Source organism: Pavona decussata, unplaced genomic scaffold (genome assembly GCF_977016875.1).
Source record: "Pavona decussata unplaced genomic scaffold, jaPavDecu1.1 SCAFFOLD_59, whole genome shotgun sequence".
In the NCBI taxonomy this organism is placed as follows: Eukaryota; Metazoa; Cnidaria; class Anthozoa; order Scleractinia; family Agariciidae; genus Pavona; species Pavona decussata.
In genome coordinates, this window is record NW_028145481.1 from 1912007 (window position 1) to 1935000 (window position 22994).

The 22994-nt window shown below is 39.5% G+C and overlaps 2 protein-coding genes and 1 long non-coding RNA gene across 4 annotated transcripts in view; 2 read left to right on the top strand and 1 right to left on the bottom strand.

Moving 5' to 3' along the window:
• The window catches only part of LOC146479379 (uncharacterized), a 76646-nt gene that overhangs the window by 19448 nt on the left and 34204 nt on the right, over positions 1-22994 (top strand). Inside the window, exon 14 of one of the 2 annotated variants that reach the window (XR_014864948.1) lies at positions 19077-20548. The exons of the other annotated variant lie outside the window; for it this stretch is intronic. The gene's annotated coding sequence lies outside the window, so the exon portion shown is untranslated. Of the gene's footprint in view, positions 1-19076; positions 20549-22994 lie in introns of those variants that run through there. 2 annotated transcript variants of the gene reach the window in all.
• Positions 1-22994, bottom strand: part of LOC146479380 (uncharacterized) — a 91779-nt gene that overhangs the window by 3886 nt on the left and 64899 nt on the right. The gene's annotated exons all lie outside the window — the stretch shown is intronic.
• LOC146479381 (uncharacterized) lies at positions 263-20548 on the top strand. The gene is made up of 13 exons (XM_085111017.1): positions 263-506; positions 4037-4418; positions 4592-5419; positions 7691-7864; positions 8981-9108; positions 9680-9870; positions 10169-10533; positions 11121-11362; positions 14680-14841; positions 15307-15495; positions 16875-16983; positions 17517-17831; positions 18590-20548. Exons 1-13 carry the CDS (start codon positions 447-449, stop codon positions 18655-18657), a joined length of 3213 nt encoding a protein of 1070 aa, XP_084967143.1. The 5' UTR covers positions 263-446; the 3' UTR covers positions 18658-20548.

Here is a 22994-nt window from a genome sequence, read left to right on the forward strand (position 1 = left end):
CGGACTCAGCCACCACTCAGCTGTCCCACAAGCTAATGACCAGAAGAAGGGCAGGAGAATTTTCTAGTTATTTATAATAGAGCACGTATAAAGACCTTTCCGAGTTTCCGAGCGAAAGGTAGAGTAAGTGCGAAAACGAAATTGAAACTGCCTAGTCGTGCAATGACCTTTTAGGCTAATCTTCCTGCAAGGGAAAAACCCCTAACCATTGTGAAAATCACATGATTCGCTTAACAAAAGGTGTTTGTTTAGTCCCTACATAACAATTGGCATTTAAACCTTTCGCGCAAATCAGTTTTGCAGCCGTACTGAGTTTAGCCTGGACCGTGTGAGAATCAGGCTATATACTGAGTTTTGGAACCTCTGTTAAACAGCAGTTCCCCGTGTAATGGGGTTGGAGCCGAAAAAAGAAAGTTTACAGCCACTGCGAGAAAGCATGCCAAGAAATGATGGCGATGGGATTGGTATTTCTATGTAGCTTGCTGACACTACACTCTGTGCAAGGGGTAGGCTCCGTTGTATAAACACTGCACGTGTTCATTGACATTTCCATCCATTGCTGCACGTGTGTAACGTCTATAATTTAACACCGGAAAGCGTGCCAAACGACAATATCACGTGGCGTCATTGTATATTCGCCAGGAGACTTTGTTCTCCAGGGGGGGGGGGGGGGGGTACTCCCATATATGGGCGATATAGGTACGTGCCGCAGAATAGGGTATGGTTTTTGAGGTTCTTGGTCCTTACATAGGGTATCTTTTTTTACCCTTTTGTTACGGTATTCCTGGTGTGGTCCTTAGATAGGGTAGCTAAATTGTATTATCTAATAATGGAGTGTGAAAACGCCCGCCTATATAGGGTGTCATTTTCCGAGTTTGGGCCTTAAAAAGGATATCAGTTTTCGCCTTCGGGTCCCTAAATAGGGTTAGGGTTCAAGAAACTTCGCGGCACATCCCTATCCAAAATTCGGGGAGTACCCCCCCCCCTCCCCATGTGTTCTTCTCAAAATTCAAGTTCAGAGGCTGTGTTTTCTTTCACCCTCCGACGAACAAAGACATATACGGGATCATTTGCGACGAACAGTACGGAAGTATTTTCATCTCTGTGAATTCATGAGGTTTCTTAGATCGATTTGCTTGCACACGACACACGTTTGGTTAACTGGGATTAATGTAGATCTCAACTCAACATTCAAAATGTTAATCACTTCATAGCAGCGGGATTTTCGCCAAGCGTATCAAAAAATACCTTTCTAGCAACTAGTAAATAAATAATAGTAGCAATAGTAAAACACACAGCGTTATATGCTGGTGTGATTAATTTAAGACATCACCCACCTCTGATTTGTCAGGGTGTGATGATGACTTTTTCAATGTAGCGTCGGGAAACTCGGCAACTCGCTTAGCCACGGGATCTCGTCACAAATTCTGCTACAACTAGACTCGAAGAATAGCAATGTCTAACGCAAAACTGGGTCCATACAGTTTAATTTCAACTCAACATAACAATTACAAGCAAGATATATACCAACGGAGCTATTGAAAACAGTTTCAAAAAAGGGAATAACTGTTGAAGTTGTGCGAACGTTTACATCGACGTGAAAGCTAATCAAACTAGTAAAACTCTTATCCTATCACGGTCTATTCAAAACGACTGCAAAAGGAACAGCAAGTAGAACTACAGTTACAAAACTCATAGAATGTCTGCGAGTCTAATACGTGATCGTACACGCTACGAATTCTATTTAGAGAGCGACTACAGCTAGAACCGAATACGAGTCTCTTTTCCATTGTGCGACAGTAGGTCTGTCTGCTATAACGACGAAACTTATTAACAAAGCCTTAACAAGCTGAGTCCAGCAATATTTTAAATCAAACAAAAAGTCAAAACAAGAGAAACTATGCAAATACAAAGAAACGAAAAGCAATCATAAGTGACAACCTGTTTTATTTACAAGGGTGAATACTTGAGCAAACAGTTCTAAGAGTGTTTGGATCTGATTTATACTATTTCAGTATATAATCAAGTTTCCTGCTAAATTCTGCCTAACATGTTGTTTTTCCCGTAACATTCGTCCTTCCTTAAATCGAGGACGTGACGTGACAGGGTTGATCGATGGATTTTTTTTGGTTTGAAATTTTTGATTCTGGGATTTTTTTGCGTAGGAAAATTTGGCAAGTAATTTTTAAGGTGGCTGGATAATAATAATAATAATAATAATAATAATAATAATAATGATAATAATAATAATAATAATAATAATCGCTTATTTAACCCTTTTGCAGCACTGAAACTGAATTACAAGGCGGGTCATTAATTACATACAAATATCTCGGAATTATGACACAAATATAACTGTTAATGTTAATACATATCACATTTCGCTATTTTAAACGAGATCCTGGTATTTGATGGTGCAAACTGATTTCCAAATCTGTTAGTTCTTGCGGAGGCAGCCATAAAAACAGATTCTCCTGTTCTAAGGGCATACGGTCTTGTGTTCGCAACTCTTGGCACTAAGCTTCGTAGCAGGTCGGAAGAAGAGTAACTTCGCTTGAGTAATATTATACACGCATCCTCCCTCCTCTGGCAAGGTAAAATTAAGTCTGACTTCTTAAGCGCCTCCTCGTTGCACAGAGAAGGAAAAATAATTTTTAGCACCTTCTTTTGTATTGATTCAATTTGATCACGTAAGTACTGTGTGAGGCCAGCCCTAGCGGGACTCGCAAACTCTAAAACAGACCTGATGATACTACAATAGACAAGAATAAGGTGCCTATCAGTTAGTCCGCACTTCTTAAGGGCGCGTATTGCATATAGCAGCTTACTCCCTTTCTTTACAATATGATTGACATGCTCGTTCCATGTTAAGTTATCGGGCAAGTGAAACCCTAACAGCTTGTAACAGGAAACCATTTCTATCAGAGAGCTACCAACCAGTAGAGAGGCTGGGGGAAACGGGCAATACTGCAAAAAGCTAATGCACATTTCCTTGCATTTTTTACCGTTAAGAACCATTCCCCTAGAGGAAGCAAACGAGTAAATCAGTAAAAACCAGTGATAAACTGTGTTTGCAAGAGCCACCGTGACAAAATAAAAGTACCGGATCCTGTAGTGAAGGATCTAATCAGCAAAAAAATTGTAAAGCAAATAATCTAAAAAAAGAGCAAGGCTGATTTCACGGTTATTTTGTAATATGAATGTTTTGTTTTTATTATTTCTTTTGGTCTGCAAATTAGGTTTCCTTGATTCCATGATTGCCTTATGAATGTTGCGGTAATCTTACTTCAATGCCTGATCTATTTTCTATATTTTACAATTATTTTGCCTCGTTTCCGTGTGCGCGGCATGTTCATGTTCGTCTTTTTTTGTTTCACAATCTTCTTGCCTCGATTCCATGTTGGCTTTTATAATATATTCCGTCTTTTGCTTTCTGTATTCCTTCCTTCGCATTTTGAAATTATACTACGTTTACAATATTCATGTGTATTTTAGCATTCTGAAATTAACCTGCTCTAATTTCTTATCCGATTCTCCATATTTTGTAATTTGGCGCAGTTGCATGTCCGATTCTCTTTATCAATTCTTACTATTCCGTTCCGTATTTCTGCATTCTAAAATTATGTTGCCTCGATTGCATCCCTGATTCAGTTTTATTGGCGATAAACATGTTAAATAAAGACGAGAAAAGGTCATATGACCTAAAAGGCGGGAAATTTAGCAGCTGCACACTTCATTCGGAATCATGGTGGACTTAGTTCAAAGCACAATAAAAGAATTGACAGGCCGAACACGACTTGTGCATTTGCATGATAGTCGAGACCGTTGCTTTATAGCTGACAAACATATCTTTTAAAGATGTCTCTCCAATAGGCGTCTGCGAGTTTTCTAAATCATTTTTTTGTGACTTTCCAGAAAAGATTTGGAACCATTAGTCAGTGCTAATCAGTCTCCATACAGTTCACTTGAATTATTATATATGTAAACTAGATGCCTTTATTTCGACTATTTCTACATATCTTGTTTCACTTTTCAGTCACTGAATGAAAAACAAAGGCCTCTGTCGCCCGTTTGCCACGGTCCGAGATGCCCTCCAGGATATTCTTCATATTGCCTTCCCGGTCAAACTAATTCAACTCGCTGCATACCGTGCGTGCAAGGCACGTTTTCAACACACGCTTCGCGCCGTAAAGCATGCCGGCCTTGTTCACGTTGTGGTGACAACCAGTTTGAGTCATCGCCATGTACTCGTACGTCAAATGTGGTATGCCAGGAATGCAGCCACTGTCCTCCTGGTATTGAAGTAGTCCAGTCATGTGGAAAAACAACAGACACTGTTTGCCGTCGTTGGAAACATCGTTCACCCGTCCAATTCGGGGATATTTTGAGAACATACAAGAAACCTCAAATTGGCGAAGGTAATGAATCTCAAGAACCTTGTTTAGCAAGATCCTTCGGTATTAGTATAGCCCCTGTGTTTGTAACGATCGTTGTGGTGGGGGGAGCTTTATCAGAAAACTAACCCGCAGGTGTTAACGCAGACAAATTCCAGTGATCTGAACTGATTAATCCTATGATTTATCGATTGCAGCTTTCTTGTTTTTCTTGAAGAAAAGAAAGGAAAACTTAAAACCTAAGGACAAAATGGTAATCATAGAGGCTGAAAATCCACCTTGGCTAAATGGTACAAGAACCTCTCCCAAACAGCCGGAAAAACGTCCCTCGATATTTCCAGTGAGAGTTCATGATCAACCAACGCCTCCGACTCCATATTCTACTTCCACAAATGGTCCCGAGACTAAACAGGCAGTTCCTTCTGGGGATACTTCTTCAGGTTCATTCCAGGTTGTAACAACGACAAGCCTAGTTGCAGCTGGAATATCAATCGGCGCAATACCTAAGGACAAAATGGCAATCATAGAGGTTGAAAATCCACCTCGGCTAAATGGTACAAGAACCTCTCCCAAACAGCCGGAAAAACATCCCTCGGGATTTCCAGTGAGAGTTCAACCAACGCCTCTGACTCCATATTCTACTTCCACAGATGGTCCCGAGACTAAACAGGCAGTTCCTTCTGGGGATACTTCTTCAGGTTCATTCGAGGTTGTGACAACGACAAGCCTAAATGCAGCTGGAATATCAATCGGCGCATTGCTTAATGATCCCACTGTTTCTACTGTATTTTCGCCCAAGGTTAAGTCGGAATCTGACACCGACACCAGGCACACTCGACAGCATGCACATTACAACGGTACAAGGAAAGCCACTTCATCTCCACCACGGAAGCCACAATCAAAACTCCCTCTTGAGGGCGTCATAACTGCAACTATGTCAACCATCTTGGGAATGTCAGAAGTGTTTGCCACGGAGAAGCAAGCGACGGTAACTTCCGTGCTAAAAAGTATAAAAAGACCCAGCGGTATGTGCAAAATTGAATGGCAGGGTTACTAACTTTTGGTATGTTCTTCAGATGGAAATTTTAATATCCCACCCCGGGCATTCTATGGGTGTGTATTCAGTAACGCTTTTAGGGAAGTAAGGGATGAGAAAATTTTGAAGTTTCCATAGAAACGGGGGGGAAGGGGGGAATTTGATTACCTTTCATCGCATTCCTAGTCACGGAACAGGCAGCACCTACTATAATGCGAGAAAGAAAGATTTCTCGCTGAGACATCTTAATTTTCGGTTCTCGACGTCAAATTGACAACCTACCGCCTTTTCGTGCTCATACCTCTCCCACCTCCTCGGCTCCTCCGTATGTTTTTCTTTTAGGGACTGGCCTGCGTTTCCAGCGAGCGAAAAGCTAGTTTCTGGTTTCTGCGTTTGTGCGCGGCCAGAAAAACAGAAACAAGTCGGGACTTTTCCCTTACTAGAAACGCTTGCTACGCAGGTTACGTAGCGACTTTCGGCATCTTCCGACTCGTTTGCGTCCTTTTACCTTCAAAAAAAGAGTTCCATCTTAGGCTTATCTTATCCTTTAAGGTTACCCTATACCTTCAGAGTTGTCTCGCGTCCAAGCGAAGTGGCGCGTCCGGTTTAAACGGTAGATACCTGAACCCTCATTTCAAATTAAAGCTTATAGAGCTGGCTATCAAACTATAAATAAAATAAATTGCCGAATTTTTAGCGCTGCCTTTTTTCTCAAATCAATTTTTTCACTTTGAGGAGCCACTTCAAAGAGCTAAAACTCAAAAGGAATTTGTTCGTTTGCCTTCAAATTTGGATAATAGCTAGTTTAACATACAAACAACAAAAATGTGTCTGCGAATATTTTCTTTCGAGATATTTTTTCTCCGAGAGCGATTTTTGTACGATCACTCCACATTTTTTTCATCCTATTTCGAAAATGCTCTATACCTTTTCATTTTGGATTGAATATTGCAAAACGCAGACACGTTTTTTAAGCGCTTTGGGTCCGGAAACTGAGTTGCAAATTAAATAAGCGAAAAACAAAATTCGCTTTGACTTGTAGCTTTAAAAAGGTAATTCGGACGCTCGCATTTAGAGGTCGTGAAAAATTCGACAATTCATTTTAGTTTGATAGCCAGCTCTATAAGCTTTAATTTGATATAGGGGCTAAGGTATCTACAGTTTAAACTGGACGCGCTACATCGCTTAAACGCGAGACACCTCTGAAGTATAGGGTAACCTTAAGAGCCAGTCAAAAACGTGTATAGCCCCGATTGTGGCATTCTGCGGTATCCCATGGGCCGTCATTACGGTAGTATATTTGGGGATGGTTAAAACAACTTCGGATTTTTTTCGGAAATCTGTGGTGAAATCCCGCGACAGAACGTGCTCTCGATGATCGATGAATATTGAAAGGCCGTTTACAAATGATGACGTAACTGTGCGTCCTATGACGTCATTAATACACTTTGCGGACCTCAAATAAAACATCCCTTTCACACTATTTACACTCCAATTTCGAGTTCTTCAAAACCGATTAAGCTAAGCCTAAGTTAACATGAACTTTGATTCGAGTTTTATTGCTAATTAATAAAAATTCTCCACAAAGATATTTGTTACTCAAATTTCAATTAGATTTTTTTTGCCATTAACTTCAAATATCTTTTCACTTGAAAATGATGACATGGAGTCATTGAAACGTAGTGTAAAACTTCTTTCGCTAATTTTTATCATTAGATGTTCAACTAAATGTAATTTTAGCTTCAAAAAGGCTTTTAAAAACATTGTTAATTAGCGAGATGAAAACCTCGGTTACTTTTTAATCGGGGATTAGCGTTAATCGGCTCTTGAACAACTAGCCCCAGGTTTTATTGTCATAGCGTCATATGGACTGGTGCAATCGAATCCGCCTCCCTTCCAGCTCTACAGGGTCAGGGGTTTGAAAAAGGATAACGAGTAAAAGCAAGGTATAGCGTAATATGTCCAAAATATCATGGTTCTCCGGCGAGGACTTGCTGTCTGTTTTAGTTGAAACAGGACTTACATTTGATCCAAAATGGGATGCAATTTGCGTACTGGCTTATAGAAGGGCATAGTGTTGCAACCATTTAGCTGTAAGTGAGATTTTGAAAAATCTAATATATGAGTTGGTGTTTTATCTTCTGGGGTACCCCCAGGGGCCCTTGCTAACTCTTACGGCTCTAACCCCGGCGCAGGTGCTCGGATGTAGGGGTCACATTATCAAAAAATATTATCTAAATTATGTTGCCGATTTTTTTAGGTAACACCCCTGCTCCTGATAGCATTGTCCTTGAGAGACTTTACCCGGAGGACGGAAGTAAAAGTGGGTCTGTCCCTGATTGGTTGCCAGCATTTATCACTACAGGATTGATGGCATTGGTTGCAACATTGATAGCGTTTAAAGTATATCGCAAGAAATTTGCGAGAAGTAAAGGTAAGAATTTTATGAATAGCATTAAGTGCAATTAAATACCCGTCTGAGAAGGGAGAAATTTGGTTCCTTTTAAGGATGACTGAAATTAATGGTTCAGTACCTAATGGAATTAATAGAAAAAGATTCTCGTTAAAGCTATTCAGTCTATTCCGGTATCTATTAATCAGGTTTTACGCCTGTCATTATAGCGGAGCTCCGCGCGGAGCCCCATTGATAAGAGATTTTGGTCAACCATTAATGCCAAAAATTTTGGTTTGGGTTATGACTTCACTGTCCGTCCGGCGTACGTACGTCCGCCCCTCTATGTAAGCCATTGTGAAATGTCACATTCAACCTGTGTGCCAACCCACTTTTATTTCGGCGGGAAGTTGCATCGCCAACTGCGTTTTAGAAAAAAGAAAAGAAAAACAATTTTGAACACGACAAAATACCAAGTCAATTTATGTGACCGACAGCGGGAGAAACAGCAAGACGTCTAGCGGTGGAGGAAACAAATTGACTGGGACATCATCAGAATCTTGAAGTGAAACCATTTTACTCCGAACCGGCGCGACGAAACGTTGGACTTTTCCTCTTTAAGTGAAACGTTTCGTCCACTTGACGTTGTAAAACAAACGACAAAAATCGACAATGGAATAAAAGGACTTATTATTCTCAGAAGAGGCGAGTATATTCATGTGATTTTGTTGACAAAACTTTGCTGGTTTGCTGTCTGGGAAGATCTTGTTCTCTTGCAGTGTTGACACGCCGTTTTATTTAAGCTTAAGCTAAATACCGCTAACTTCAGAGCAGTCTTTTGAGATCATTTTCTTTCAGTCCATATTCATTATTTCCCTCGGAGTTTTATTTTCTAATTGGGTAATTTTCTGCCGTTCCGTGTTTTAGGATTTGGGGTGATTTTCCGCCATTCCGCCGTTCCACCGTTCCTTACCGAAAGTGTAATTTTCTTCCTGGCGGGTCCCAGCCAGCAAACCAGAATTTCAAGAAGAACTATAAGCTTTTAGTTGAAACAGCTCCCTTTTGTCCCCTAAAAATAAAAGAAGAGACAATTGATTGGCTACAGAGACAGTGCTCCTTTGAACTGTTGTCTTTGACTAGATAATTTCTCTCTATCAGGATGCTGCTTTGGCTGCCGGCCTGCGATCACACACAGAGTTCCTCGTTGGGGGTCACCTGACTGTTGCGAAGGCAACTCTGTGTCCTCTGTCTCAAGTGTTCCAGCAGCATGCGCGGTTGATCATGAGGTAATTGTTTTTTAAACTTCGGTTAAACCAACCAGTGGATGTTTTAACCACTGCTTATCCGGCTCCAACACAGTGTTGGACGAAAGTTAAATCATTTAGCCTTGTTTGATCTTCTTAATTAACAGGTGACGCTTCTACCAACCTCGTTCCCAGGGCTTTTTCCGCAAAATTTACAGGGGAAAAGCCCTGGGACTGAGATTGATGTTTCAATGACGTCATAGTTGCAACGTCGTTCCCGTCGGAGGACGAGACAGTCCTACCCGTTCCGAGGGCTTTTTTGGCATTTTTTTTTTAAAGCTAAACTGATGAGTTTTACACACACATTTTTTTACACACACCTTCAATATCAATACAGTTAGTCAAGTGGGCACGAGTAGCTATCGGGTTGTGTTAGAACACTGAATTTTTAGCATAATTCGACAACCCGAGCACTTTTTCCAGATTGCAAGATCGTGAGGAAACAACTAATAATTTAGCAAGAACTTTTTACTTCTTGGAAAATTCAAAAAGAATTTTTAAGCGTACGGTTACTTATTTACTGGATGTATCTTATTCGTTTTTGTCTTCACAGAATGATGGAAACCCTAAAATTGTTGTAACGAGCACAAATGAAACAGAACACTCGCCCAACCCTAACCAAACGACTGTCACGACCTCAACGTCTCATGACGATCTCTCAACGATACCAGTCAAGGCAGACGTTCATCGTACAGTGTTTGATGTGTTTCCTCCTGGAGGGGAAACAGGCCAGGAGGGCGCGAGGTGGGTTGCTAAACGCCTTCACCTGTCAAATATGAAGAACTTTCTTATTCTCATGAACAGTTTGTTTTGCTAGAGCCTGGCCTTGAATTCTTAACCTGAAGAAATTAATGCTGACAGGGACCATACTGCCCAAAATCTTTCGTAATTGTCTTTGATCAGATTGTAGATTTAAATTTTTATCTGTACCTTGAGCTTTAACTCGATTGAAAAGGAAATTAAAGTGAGAATAACAAGACTTATCCATGAAAACTCACATATATCTAACTAACTACAACTCTATCTGTCTCTCTGTCATCAGATCATATCCACAGGTCATCACCTATGCAGAGAACTTATTCACCAACAATGGAGGAACATTAAGCCACCCAGACTCAAATGTTAAAATCAAGATTGAAAACAACACAATATCGGAAGGAACTCCCCAGCGAATCTCTTACGGTGTCGTCTGTCATGACATGTACCCAACGCTGTTGCAGAACATCCCGAAATGCGAGACATGCAAGACATGCAAAAGAACGCTAATTTCGCCCGTGATTCAGTGCGGCCCTGAAGACATCAGTCTATCAAAACCAGTGGAGATTGTTCTTCCACACGACCTGTATGTGGACGAAGTTAAAAAGACATCCATCAGGGTCTTTAGATGTGGACAGTTTTCCGAAAATGGTAAGATCTGATATTCTATTTGAAAAAAATAACAGTAAAATAGATGTGAAAAATATGATTTTCGTATATCAATTATTAGAACTGCGAACAATCTGGGAACAATTTGATGTGGTGGGTTAGTGTTCAATGACTTTGATGTTACCATGGGAACTAACTTTTGACAAGCAAGTTTTTCGCTCTGCAACTTTTATGTTCTTCGCTCTTATTAATTTTTTTTTTGTTTTTGATTACCTTTCGTTCAATTTGGTGCTTTCCTGAAGTTTTGGGGAAATCCAGAAATCAAACATGTCAAACATGGTCGCCGTTTCAACAATAATGACGCAATTACCACGTTATTTGACGTCATCACTTCTCGTTACGTACTTTTAAGGAAACATCTTTGGGCGTGTTATTTGTCCTCCAAGTGTCATTGCCATAGTTTTGAAAGTAGGGGGGGGGGGGGGGGGGTTAATAAGACGAGAATCCCTCCTCCGGCCCAAGAAGACGCAGAAAAGCCCGGTCTAGATATGGTTAATTAATAGAAACTCGCTCATAAGTTACCCTTAAAGACAAATGAATTATAACAACCCAAATTTCCTCCTCTCAAGGCCCAATGAAATGGGAGGAAGTCCCCTCGGCATCAGAGAAAAACTGCCAGTCCAAGTCTTGGTTCACTGTGAAGAAGGACACCATTCACATCAAAACCAAGACGTTCTCCCTTTGGAGTGTGTTTGCCTGTGGCGGACCGAAGAGAAAGAGAGCCACCGTGTTTGCCCATAAACCAAATGCAGACAGCGACGTCATCTTCTTTCGCCTTTACATTTACCCCGATAATGAGGATTCCAAGAAGGTTGGTCATGTCATAGGATACAATAGCCCACTTTGAAAAAAGTGGCAGCCTTGGGCTAGACTTGCTTACAAGTCGAGCTTAGAGAGCGCGAAGCGCGATCGTCAGAGCTCGAGCGAGCGAGCGCGAAGCGCAAGCGAGCGAGACTTGTTTCCCTTGCTGGAAATCGAATCAAGTGACGTCATTTTGGCGCGAACTTTTCAGGGTGCGAAGTTGTCAAACTGTCAACTCAATGCATTCTTGTCATTTCAACGCATCTCTGAAAACGCCGACAATTGCATTGGAAAACTTTCTCAATGCGTTTCGAAACGTTGGTAAATGTTTCCGAACGAAACCGAAATGCGTTGAAAATCATTTAAAAATTGGGCCAACGCATTTGCAAAACATTTTTTAAACGTTGATATCGCATTTGAACAGTGAAAGGACAAGTCATTTTCTTTATCAGCCCCGCGAAACGACAGTATCGTACTACTGTTCATGCGAAGATTTTGTTTACATTTTGATGACTGCAGAAATTATGTCGATTCGCTTCGCGAAGATTTTTAAAATGCTTTACTTCGAATGTGCGAGTAATAATAATAATACCGGCTACTGCTAGCGCTGCTACTGCAATAATAAATTTTAAAATGAAAGCACTACACAGTATGACATGCAGAGTGCTGTCTTGACGGGAAAACATGGAAAACAACATAAAATGTATTGCCTCTAATGGGTTTCCTATTATATACCGAACTAAATTCGGCCGTTAACTCGTTTGGGATAACGGCCGAATCCGTATCGGTATATAACAACCGAACAAGTTAACGGCCGAAAAATGCTTGCTATATACCGAACAAGGTTGAGGCTTATCTCGTTATTATCAAAACACTCATTAAAAATGCAGCGTATAACTCGGTCAGTATAAGCCACAAAATACCGATCGATCGCCTCTTGATGTTGATGTCCGTTTAAGCGGAACCAAGCAAATGCGGGACATAACCTCTTTTCTTTCGCCGTGACGAAGGAAATCGAAAAAGAATGGGGCCACCTCAAAGGTCAAGCTTTTTTTCCCGATCATCCTGTAGGCGCCGATAAAAACACGTCCTTTTCACAACAGTGACTTTCGATTACTTTGCGCTGATGTTCGCAGACGTCTCTGTACTTTGCTTTTTGCAACCCATACACGAATTGCGTCGTTAAATGAACGTGTTATCAGTGCGAGGAATTTAGAAGTTCTTGGTCGTAGACCGAAATAACAATCGCTATCGAAGAGCTAGTGTTGAATGTTCGAACAGCTTTGCGCGTGATCTGGTTATGATCTGGCTTGATTGACGTGTACTTTCATATCGCTGGTTCTGATTGGATAATGCTACAGGAGGAATTTTCCTCCTGTAAATTTGGCGCGTTGCAGGTGATAAAAGTCGCTCGCGCCAGGTCCATTCAAAGAGAAGCAAGCGAGCGACTTTGAGAAAGTCTAGCCTTGGGCGAGAGTGGGCGCACGTTCAATCATGGGATTGTTTGGGACAACACCGCACCGCGCTAATCATGAAAAACACATGCAAGAATTAGTACCTTTTTTAAAGCTTCAGGAAAGAATTCTCGAGTCATTATTTAGGAGCGGCTTGCTGTAACTATCAAGTATACCCATGCAAGATAGAAAAATTTGATTTTCTCAAACTTGGCCATATTAAAGGACTTTGTTAACTTGTTACAAAAATTGAACTTTGAAGTTGTTTGGATTTTTATTTTCTTGTCGAGACGAGGTTTAGTAATTTCCTCTCACAGCGCCCGAAATCGGTCCTAAAATTACACTTTTATCAAAGGTTAGCAAACCAAAACGGAAACCGTACCAGGAAAAACTGATACATTCCATTAAAATATCATCCTTCAACGGCTATTTAGAGCTGTTTGGTCTCAATGAATTTCGACCCTGAATTTTTTATGGAATTTCCAAATTATGCCTCGCGGAAGTATCGCGCGACGTTCAATTTTGGCCAGATTCGTGGGCAAAAAAATCGATCTGGTACATGGATTTACCTATCAAAACTATTATTACCGCCAAAAGTATCATTTTACCTTAGCTTTTATCGAAAATGTAGCTTGGGTAAATGAAACGGCAAATTGTGAGAGCGTGTTGAAAACAAGACACTCACGCTTATTGATTGGCATTTTGACCCGCCATGTTGCAAGTATTAGCACACGGTTGATTTACATAAAAAAGTTCGACTCTGTGTTAAATGTAAGTAAAAAGTCTTTTGTGTCCCTCAAATCTCCAAGCGATATATTATATATCCCACATGTAAGTCAATACCAGTGCTAAACGACCATTTTTGTTACCAATTGTAAGTGTAGCGATTTTATTTTGATTTGTTTATCTTTAGCCTTCACGTTTCCCACCTCTTCTTTTCATGTTTCGTTGGAGACGCGATCCATATTGTTTTTAACCAAATATGATAAAATAATACCATAGGATGAGCAAAAGCATACTCAGAAACAGGTTTCCAGTAAAAGATTGAAATTCCAATAAAACACTGCGAAGATTAAAGCGGATTTCTAGATGTATTCGACGCGTAATTTTGATTTCTAGTTATGGTGGACGTTTTTCAAAATTGACAAAACTAGTGTTCAGGTCAGCGCGGCCACAAAGGTGACTGTGTCCCTTTAAATGACATATTTTTTGCACCAGAAATGGACGAAAATCTTGAACTTAATTTTACCAACTCGTACAAAGTTTATGCAGTTACCTTGAATCACTGAATCAGTGTGCATCCATAAGGTGCTCCTCCTCCCCCCCCCCTGCCCCCCCCCCCGAAAAGGATCCCATAATTTAATATAAGATCACTTCAGTCGAACCTGAATGCCACTCTTTTTCAAAGTGGACTTCATGTCTCTGCGGTTTGGCTTCAGAATATAGAGGTTTCGTTCGCTTTTTTTTCTTTTAGGCCCCAGTTGTTCAAAGGCCGGATAACTTTATTCAGTGGATAAGTCACTCTGTGCAAAGATTTCAGTATTTCCTTGTGCACAAGCGAATATTCACACCTTAACCACACCTTAATTAGGGAGTGTACGAAAACCTTGGACAACGTTTAACGTAAAGTATATTTTAGACGCTGAAGAATGCCTTATCCAGCGGATAAAGTTATCCAGCCTTTGAACAACTGCTGCCAGAAACAAACACTTAGCGTAATTTAGTTTCGAATTTCTTACATTACATTAACTAGCAATGCGAACTAGGACAAGGGTTTAAACACGGCTTTCTCTTTTTTTTTTATATATATAACATACATTCTGCATGGTTGTCGTGGAATAAGCATCTTTATCTTTCTTTTCCGTATATCAAGCGAGTGGAGCGCATAGAAAAGGAGCGATTTCCTCAGTCGAAGCCAGTAACAACTGAAAAACCTTTCAAAATGTACAACGACAACAAAGATATAACAGTGTGGCTTGATCTAGTGGCTCTTGCTATGATCGGATGGACGTTGGACCAAACTCCCGCTATACAGGTAAAATATTAGTGTCTTCCGTCCTTCTCTCTCTTTTTGTCTCTCTGTCTCTGTACATGTGTCTCTTGACTACCTCTGTCTGGCTGTCTCTCGTTCGTGTTGTTGCGAAGCTAATGTACATAAGGCATGCTTTGAGTGATACAAGAAGAATTGTTGTGCAATTGATTTAGTGAAGAACCAGTTCCTTAAGGAACAAAGAATAGGTATAGAAAGATTCTTGGTACCTCTCTGCTAAGTTGAGCGAGCTACTCTACAGTATATATACGTGTGCCACCACTGGAGGCCAGCGAACCTCACAAAATTCTAGAACAGGAAGGGAAGGGGAGCACTTTTCTGTGCGTTTTTATGAGCGTTTTAGGTTTTCATACACTTAGAATTATGGGTAGATATACCAGCCGCCATCTTTTGCAGTAAGATGGATTGTTAATAACGACTGACTTGTTCTCGTTGTTATATACCTTGTAGACGTACAAGTACGAAATGGCGTACAAGAATGTGTACCGATCCCATGAATCGTGTGCTTTCGCAGTGAAGCCATCTCCAGGGCATCGGTCCAGTGTCGACGATTTTTCCTGTATTCTGTACTTCCAACAGGACGGCTCTCATGAACATTTTCTTTACGTCAATCCAGGGATTACCCTTCTGGCCCACAAGGTAGAGTACCAGCTTTTGTAAATTGTACACAATAAGTCTTGGCAAACTAAGAGCGGTTTTCAATTTAGTGTCGTAAATCGAAGATCACAGTATTATCCTGCCCAATTACAACAGACGTATAAAACAGCACAACGAACCACTCAGAACTCAAAACAAATGCCCGCGTGTTTCAGGCATAGAGGGGAGGAAAACAATGCGAGCAAGTCACAGTTGGTTTAGGTTTAGCTTCTCATTGGTTGAGAAAGTGGCGTGAGTTATTTTTAACCAATCACTGAGCGCATTAAAGAAAAACCAAAGCAATACAAAGTTACACTCGACACTCAATTGATAGATGTAAACAGCGCCATGAACCAATCAGAACTCGAAGCAAATACATGGAACCGCCGCCAAGCGCGGGAAAACTCGTGCGAGCGAGGCACACTTGCTTTCGGTTATGTTTCTCATTGGTGGCGAAAGTGGCACGAGTAAGAAAGAAAGCAAAATTAAAGAAATTACCAGATCATCATGGCTTTCGACAGTCAACTGAAAAGTGCTCTATAAACGTGTCTCGGGAAGAGTCGATCGATAGCGTGTCTCTATATAAATATTCCCCTGCACACTGCCGACTAAGAAATACTATATTGGGGAAACGACTCGTGGCGGCCTAGGCCATATCTACTAGGTTAACAGTATGCAGTGATTTAACAAAGTAAATTGGCCACCGCAAAGAGAATCGAAACAAAAGCGGAAGATTAGAGCGTTATACCGCTCTGGCGAAGGGCAATCGAAACGTCAGCTTTTGTATCTCATTTGATACGGTGGCCGATTTGCCTTATAAACTAAGTTGGTAACACCAGACATTCGTTTCACTCCCCCACCAACGTAGCACCACAGTTGTTTTTAGCAGCTATCCCCTTTATCGACTATGAAGTGAAGTAGTAATCGTCTGGTTTAATTAATCAGCTTGTCTGGCACGTCCAGGGAGAGGGGAGGACATGAACTTCCAAACCATAATATCGATATGGATGTTGTGACCACTAATCTACAGCTTTACGTGACTATTCACACTCTACAGCCCAAGGCACCTGGTGCACTTTTTTCCCGCGCTTTGCACCTTTTGCAAGTTTTCCCGCGCTTTTCACCAACCTCAGCAATCTGCTTAATTCCCTTCGCTTTGCGCTGTCTTGATTCGTTTTGTCATGATTATTTGGTTTGAATATTTATGTCCTTTTAATTTGCCAGAGGTGGTGACTTAAATTGGTGTTACCACACTTATAAAAGAACTTATGAAGAATACCATGTATCACCCACTTTAATATAACATAATAGCAGTTAATTATATAAACAGATTTTACAGTCGGCAAAGACGATCAATTCTCAATAATTATTTCATCGATCAGTTAAATTTGCAGAGCGTGGATAGATTTTCCGTAAATAGCAGCAGCGATGTAAACAGCGTTACAAAGGGAAAGACTTCGAATGAAGACCAAAGCGCTGCATCCTCTCCAGGTACAAAAAGATAATTATTATACTGTGTACTTTTGTGTGCATGTAGTGGTGTAATGCTTTGTACCGCTACTCCTAGCCTTTGTATCAGTACATGCGTTCACGATATATGAAAAGGGTTGTCTCTCTATCTGAGTGAGTTTTTACAGGAAGAACATTTGGCCTGCTTTACAGGCGAAAGAAAAGAAAGAAGAGGAGAGAATTTCTCGAACTTACAACAGCGGTGGACACGAAGGGTAATGAAACGGAAGCTGAGAATCAAGCTACAGTGTTGGAAATAAAAAAAAAATGAAAAATATTGAAATGAGAAAATAAAAAAATGAAAAAGTAGAAAAACTGACTTTCAACTTAAGAACACTTTTAAATTATCTGATACAGCTAACATTCCTAATGTTTGATCAAATTCATTCCATAGTTTGAGTACTGCCATAAAAGTCTTAAAAGTTGCCTGGTTAGTGCAACAAGGCTTCTTCTTTTTCTCTTCGCCTTTATCTTTATCGATTCCATAAATTTACTGGATGCTTTAATTTTTTCAGAATCTCATGTCATTGCCATACCAGAAGATTTACTCGAACGAGGTGATGAGCTGGTAACAGAAGAGCAGTTTCTTTCTATATACATTTATGTTGGATCCGAATGGAAAATTGTTCTGAGACATCTGGGAATGGTTGAGGCGGTTATAAAGAATTTGGACGAGGATCACAAATTCGAAATGGTGAACGAAAAATGCTATCAAGGCCTGTTGGAATGGAAAAGCCGTATCGGTCCACAGGAGGCGACAATGAGGAAACTTTGTGACGCTTTACAGAAAGCAGGTTGTTCAAAAGCGCTGGAAAAGCTATCGAAAAGAGGTATGTCAACTAATAACCAGTCTAATTTTGAATACGACCTCCTTCAGACTAAGTGAGAAACCCTTTTAGTCGTGCATGCTCTCCAGTCTGACCATAAGTTTGTCATATCTTGAAACGTTTGGAGGATTCGTGGAAGTAAGTTCACAGAAAATATAACTAGACTTTGTTTAACAAGGCTGGCACTTAAGGGCGTTATAGTCCTTTGGATCATGGACCAAATTAAATTTACTCACGTGCTTTTTGAGAAGGGAAGAAAACCAGCCAACCCGAAGAGGACCTTTGAAGTAAAGACAAAAACCTCATTAAAGTTAACTCACAAAAGGAGTCAACTAGTACTTCGCAACAAATGGCCTATGTTTATGAAAACGAGACCCTGAAGGAGAGTTGTCTTTGACTGACTTTGAAAAAAAGTTAACTTTGTTCAACACAGGATAACTCAAGACACACAAGTTTAGTAATTAAACTAATATTAATGGCTTGAAATGAATGAGACAATCTTGCAATACACAAAATAGTTTCGTATCAATCTGATTTCTGTTTAGGAATAATGCCAATCGAGGGCAAATTGATTTTTCCCTAATTTGAAGCATTTTTCGTCATCATTTAAGAGACTTTGCAAATTTTCACGTTTGACGTAAAACCACGAAAACGTAAGGCGAAAGTTTAATGTGCAAAAATACTGTAGCAATTAATGAGAAAAATGTTTATTTCAGTTTATCAACCTTTATTATTTATTTATTTATTTTTGTATTACTCAGATGTTGGACAAAGGCTCGCTTCCATCCCAGAAAGCACCTCAGGCTTAGGAACATCCACGTGCGTGTAGCCATAGCTGCCAATTCCCTGAAGAGATTAATCGAGAGGGTGTGGCCATGGCCTTTTCGTTGAGTCTTCTTGCTATTGGTGGCCGGTCATATTCCATAGGGGAGGAAGGCTACTAGCGGAATTGTTTCTCCACCCAACAACGAAATTATTTGGCTCACCTCAGAAATTCATTTTCGGATGAATCTCTCAGGCTCCCCAACGGTCCTCGCAGGATGATGAAACCCGGTGGTGTTCGCATGCCTCCTTCTCGCTAATTTCACCATTTCTACCATCCGTTACATGACAAGGAAATGAACGGCGAGTTTGGAGGGCATAGACTACAGAACAGTCACATTTTGCAAAGAAAAACAATATAAACAAAGCGTTTTGAACTGACAATGTATAAACATGTTAGAAAATTTATGTATAACTGTGAAAAAGTGCACGTCGTGTACTAAAGAAAATCTCATTGGTAATCATAATAATAATAAATAAGATCTTTCAACATGGAGCCCACGTCACAAATGTGGTTTTCAGTGAGGCCCAGCATAAATCTAACGTAAGAATACAAAAAAAATTTACAAATATAGCTATCTAAAAATAAAGAGTAAAAAGGGTAAGATCGATAAAAGAAATCATGGCTTTAATCAACATATACCTTACATTATTTGAAAATATAGAAAAAAGGCGTGCTTTTATAGAGGATTAGGGCAAACTGTGGTATTTTTACAGTTTTGTTATAGTGGATGTACAAATTAAACTTTCTTATACCTCCGACGTTTATCCAAAACAACAAAATGCGAGTAGATAGAAATATTTTAACGTTGATAACATTGATACAACGACCGTTTATTGTATAGAAAGTCATAGTTTATTTAGCTACAGAAAAAAAACAAGGGAGCCTACTATTGTTACTGTGCATACGTTCTGCGTATCTCGAGATACTCGGGTTTTCTATGCGTGGTGCCAACTAAAACAGGGATATTTTTGCGCGGTCTAAAACTATGGGTAGAAAGCAGAACTATGGCAGAACTTAGCAAGGGTTCTTGGTATCCAAAAAGAAATTGGAGGTAACCATGCATTTTTCAAAGATAATAAAGCTTCAATTCGAAAAAAAAAACCCATACATTCCTTTATATTTCACAGCTTTTTAGAATTGTTGTTGCTTAATTATCTCTAAAAAGTGCCTGGTAACCCCCAATTTTCTTTTTGGATTCCCATAGCTCTTGCTAAGATCTGCTTTTCCCGTATAGTCATAAACCGCGCAAAAATACTTCTGTATTAGAAGGCATCGTCCCATAATTTTTAACTTGCTTTTGTCATAGTTAATTGAAGGCAATGGTTATGAAACCTGACAAACTTCTTTGTTGTATGTTTTTGTTTGTCTTTTTGGCCTTGACCGTGCACAAACAACAATAGAATTTGGAATGTGTTGGAGCAACTTACCAATCGAAACGTTTTGTGTTAAGATATTCAACTGTGGTGTGAACGTTAAAACAAAGGATTGTGCAGGGTCGCGGCCCTTCCAACATAAATTGCAGCACCATTGTTTTCATGGCAAGGTTTTATGACCAGTCCCTCAAGTAACTATGCTTTTGTGCAGTAGAAGACTAAGCCAAGCTAGACCGCACCTAACCTGTTTGGTGAATTTGCTTGTCTCTGAATTTGACACTGACTTGCACAGAAGAAGCGGCGTAATTCTAACGTACCCATCTGTAGGACGAACAGACTAAAGAAGAGTTTTATAATTGCGTAATTGTAAATAGTGTTCATTCCTTTCTGTAGATATTTTATATTTATTCATCATTTTTGCCTTTGTTTATTATTGTTACCTTGTAAAGTTATTACACAATACAGTCTTATGGCTGCAATGGGATTAACTTAATAAACAATCTACCTATATCTATCTATAATATTATGAATCATATTAATATTTTTGCATTCTCACATAAGATGATAATAGTATCACCCGGGGTGGGGGGAGGGGAGGGAGAACAATACTGTTCTGCTTGAAGAGAAGACACTTACTGAGTCAGGTTCAAAATGAATGACTTTAAGTGGGGATTTGGCGTAAAGTTGGGGAGGGCAAAACAGTCGCATGTGAACAGGGTGGAAAATCAATACTTTAGCCTATTTTTTTCAGGTATCTATTATAACTTTAAAATTGTACGTAACGAATCAAACATACCCTGAAGAAGAAAGGCCGTGCCTTTCGAAATATTGGAAAATATACTTCCCTGACCGTGAAATCAGCCTTGCTCTTTTTTAGATTATTTGCTTTACAATTTTTTTGCTGATTAGATCCTTCACTACAGGATCCGGTACTTTTATTTTGTCGCGGTGGTCCTTGCAAACACAGTTTATTACTGGTTTTTACTGAACTATTCAGAGTGGGCAGTTGGAAGGGGGGGGGGGGGGGGGGAGGGGAAAAAGACCTGATATGCAGACGTTCTTTGGACTCGTCACGCTTTCATTCCTCAAGTCGCCTTCTTCTGCGCTTAAGGAGGCGAGCGACGAAGGCGGACTTTGACTGGGGAAACGGACTTTAATTCCTCCCCCAATCTGAACGTCCGCTGAAGCCGGAGCGACCGCTTCCGGGTCGTTTGTCCATTGTCTTAAAAATGACCAGTCAGGAAGCGCGTAAGAATATAAATCGTCACCCAAATCGATAATAATAATAATTTCTGGCATTGACTTTATCTCAGTTACTTTGAACTTGCTATTTATAAGTTAAAAGTATATAAAAAAGAGCTATTAAAAACCTATTTACAATTCATTTCGATTAAAAAAGATAATATTTTCAAGCAAAATTCAAGCATAATGTTTTTGTAAAGAAAAAGAAAAAAAAAAAACAAATGTCATGAAGTTTTAAAAAATGAAATTCGGCATTTTAAAATCAGTTCCACTTGATAAAAAAAAAAAAAAAAAAAAAAAAAAAAAAAAAAAAAAAAATACGCATCTCTCAAATGGCCCCTTCGGCAGTTTCAATGTCAATGTCCGAGTTCTTGATGTCACGTTGAATTCTAATAATAATAATAATAATAATAATAATAATAATAATAATAATAATAATAATAATAATAATAATAATAATAATAATAACTTACTCTTAAACGTACTTACACGTACTTATATAGCGCAACATATCCCAACAGTTCATGACGCTTTACAACACTTAAAAATAAGAAAAATAGAAAAATACAACTGATTAAATTTATAGGACATTGATTTAAAAAGGAGCAGTAAGTAGCAAAGGTTTCAAATCAAGAATCCATCCAAATCAACTCCCGCAAACAACGAAAGTGAAGAAGCCTCACAGTTTTGTCGAATTTATTGTTTATTTTTTCGGGGGTCTTGTTGTTCATTCGCATCGCACGGCTTTCATGTGTTTGTAAACATGCGAAATTTTGTATTTCTGCTAAGAACCAAAGGGTATTTTTTTTTTTTTTTTGTATTCTCCTTCTCTTAACGTTTAGATTTTTTTAGAGACTAGATTTATTTCTTTAGGAGTAATATTCAGAGAGGTAACAATGTTCAAACATTTTTCTCTCGGCCGCTAAATTGCACGCGTACGAAATATTATCCGTGTTGTAGGAAACTCGCAAGAAGTTAACAAATGAAGTGCTTTCTTCGGGCAACAATTGATCATAAACGTTTTTCTTTCTTAGGCGTGATTGAAGCTTTTACACAGATACTTCATTCTTTTTCTCCGCGGGAAAGCGCAGAGATGAGTTAAATTTCTCCGGAAGTGTGAAATTTGACAGCCGCTTTTCTGACGATCAACTTCAGTCACCAAAGAGATTTAGTAGAGAAAGTGATTGTGTTGTTTTCGATTGCGATCGATTATTATGTATAATCGGTTGTGCCCCGCACTTCTGATGACGCGTACTCCTGCGAGTGAGAAGCGACAGCTGGAAACACGTCTGCAGGCTAGATGAATCGGCACGTGTCACTTTTCCAATTTGACAGTCTTTTCAAATGAGTGACCGCAAGAGGCTCCGTTTATTGGTAAAATTAGTTACCTACCTGTGGTTGTTGACTTACATGTAAATTTTTAAACGAGAATAGAATTCTATTGAAATTCGCCGTATTCGTAAAAGTAACTGTACTCACGAGATTTTTCGGTTGTCACTCGCTTAGCGATCTGATATTAAAAGCGCTCAAGGAAACATAGTCGATATTAATAATGTAATACCATCAATTACAGTAATTTTTTTTTTTAATTTTTTTTTATTTTAAATTTGCAAAACACAAAAACTGCTTACATTACTTACAATACAGATCTCTTACACCACTAACATTACAATAACTCTACTTTCAAGATACAACTTACATTACTTACAGTACAATACTTACTCA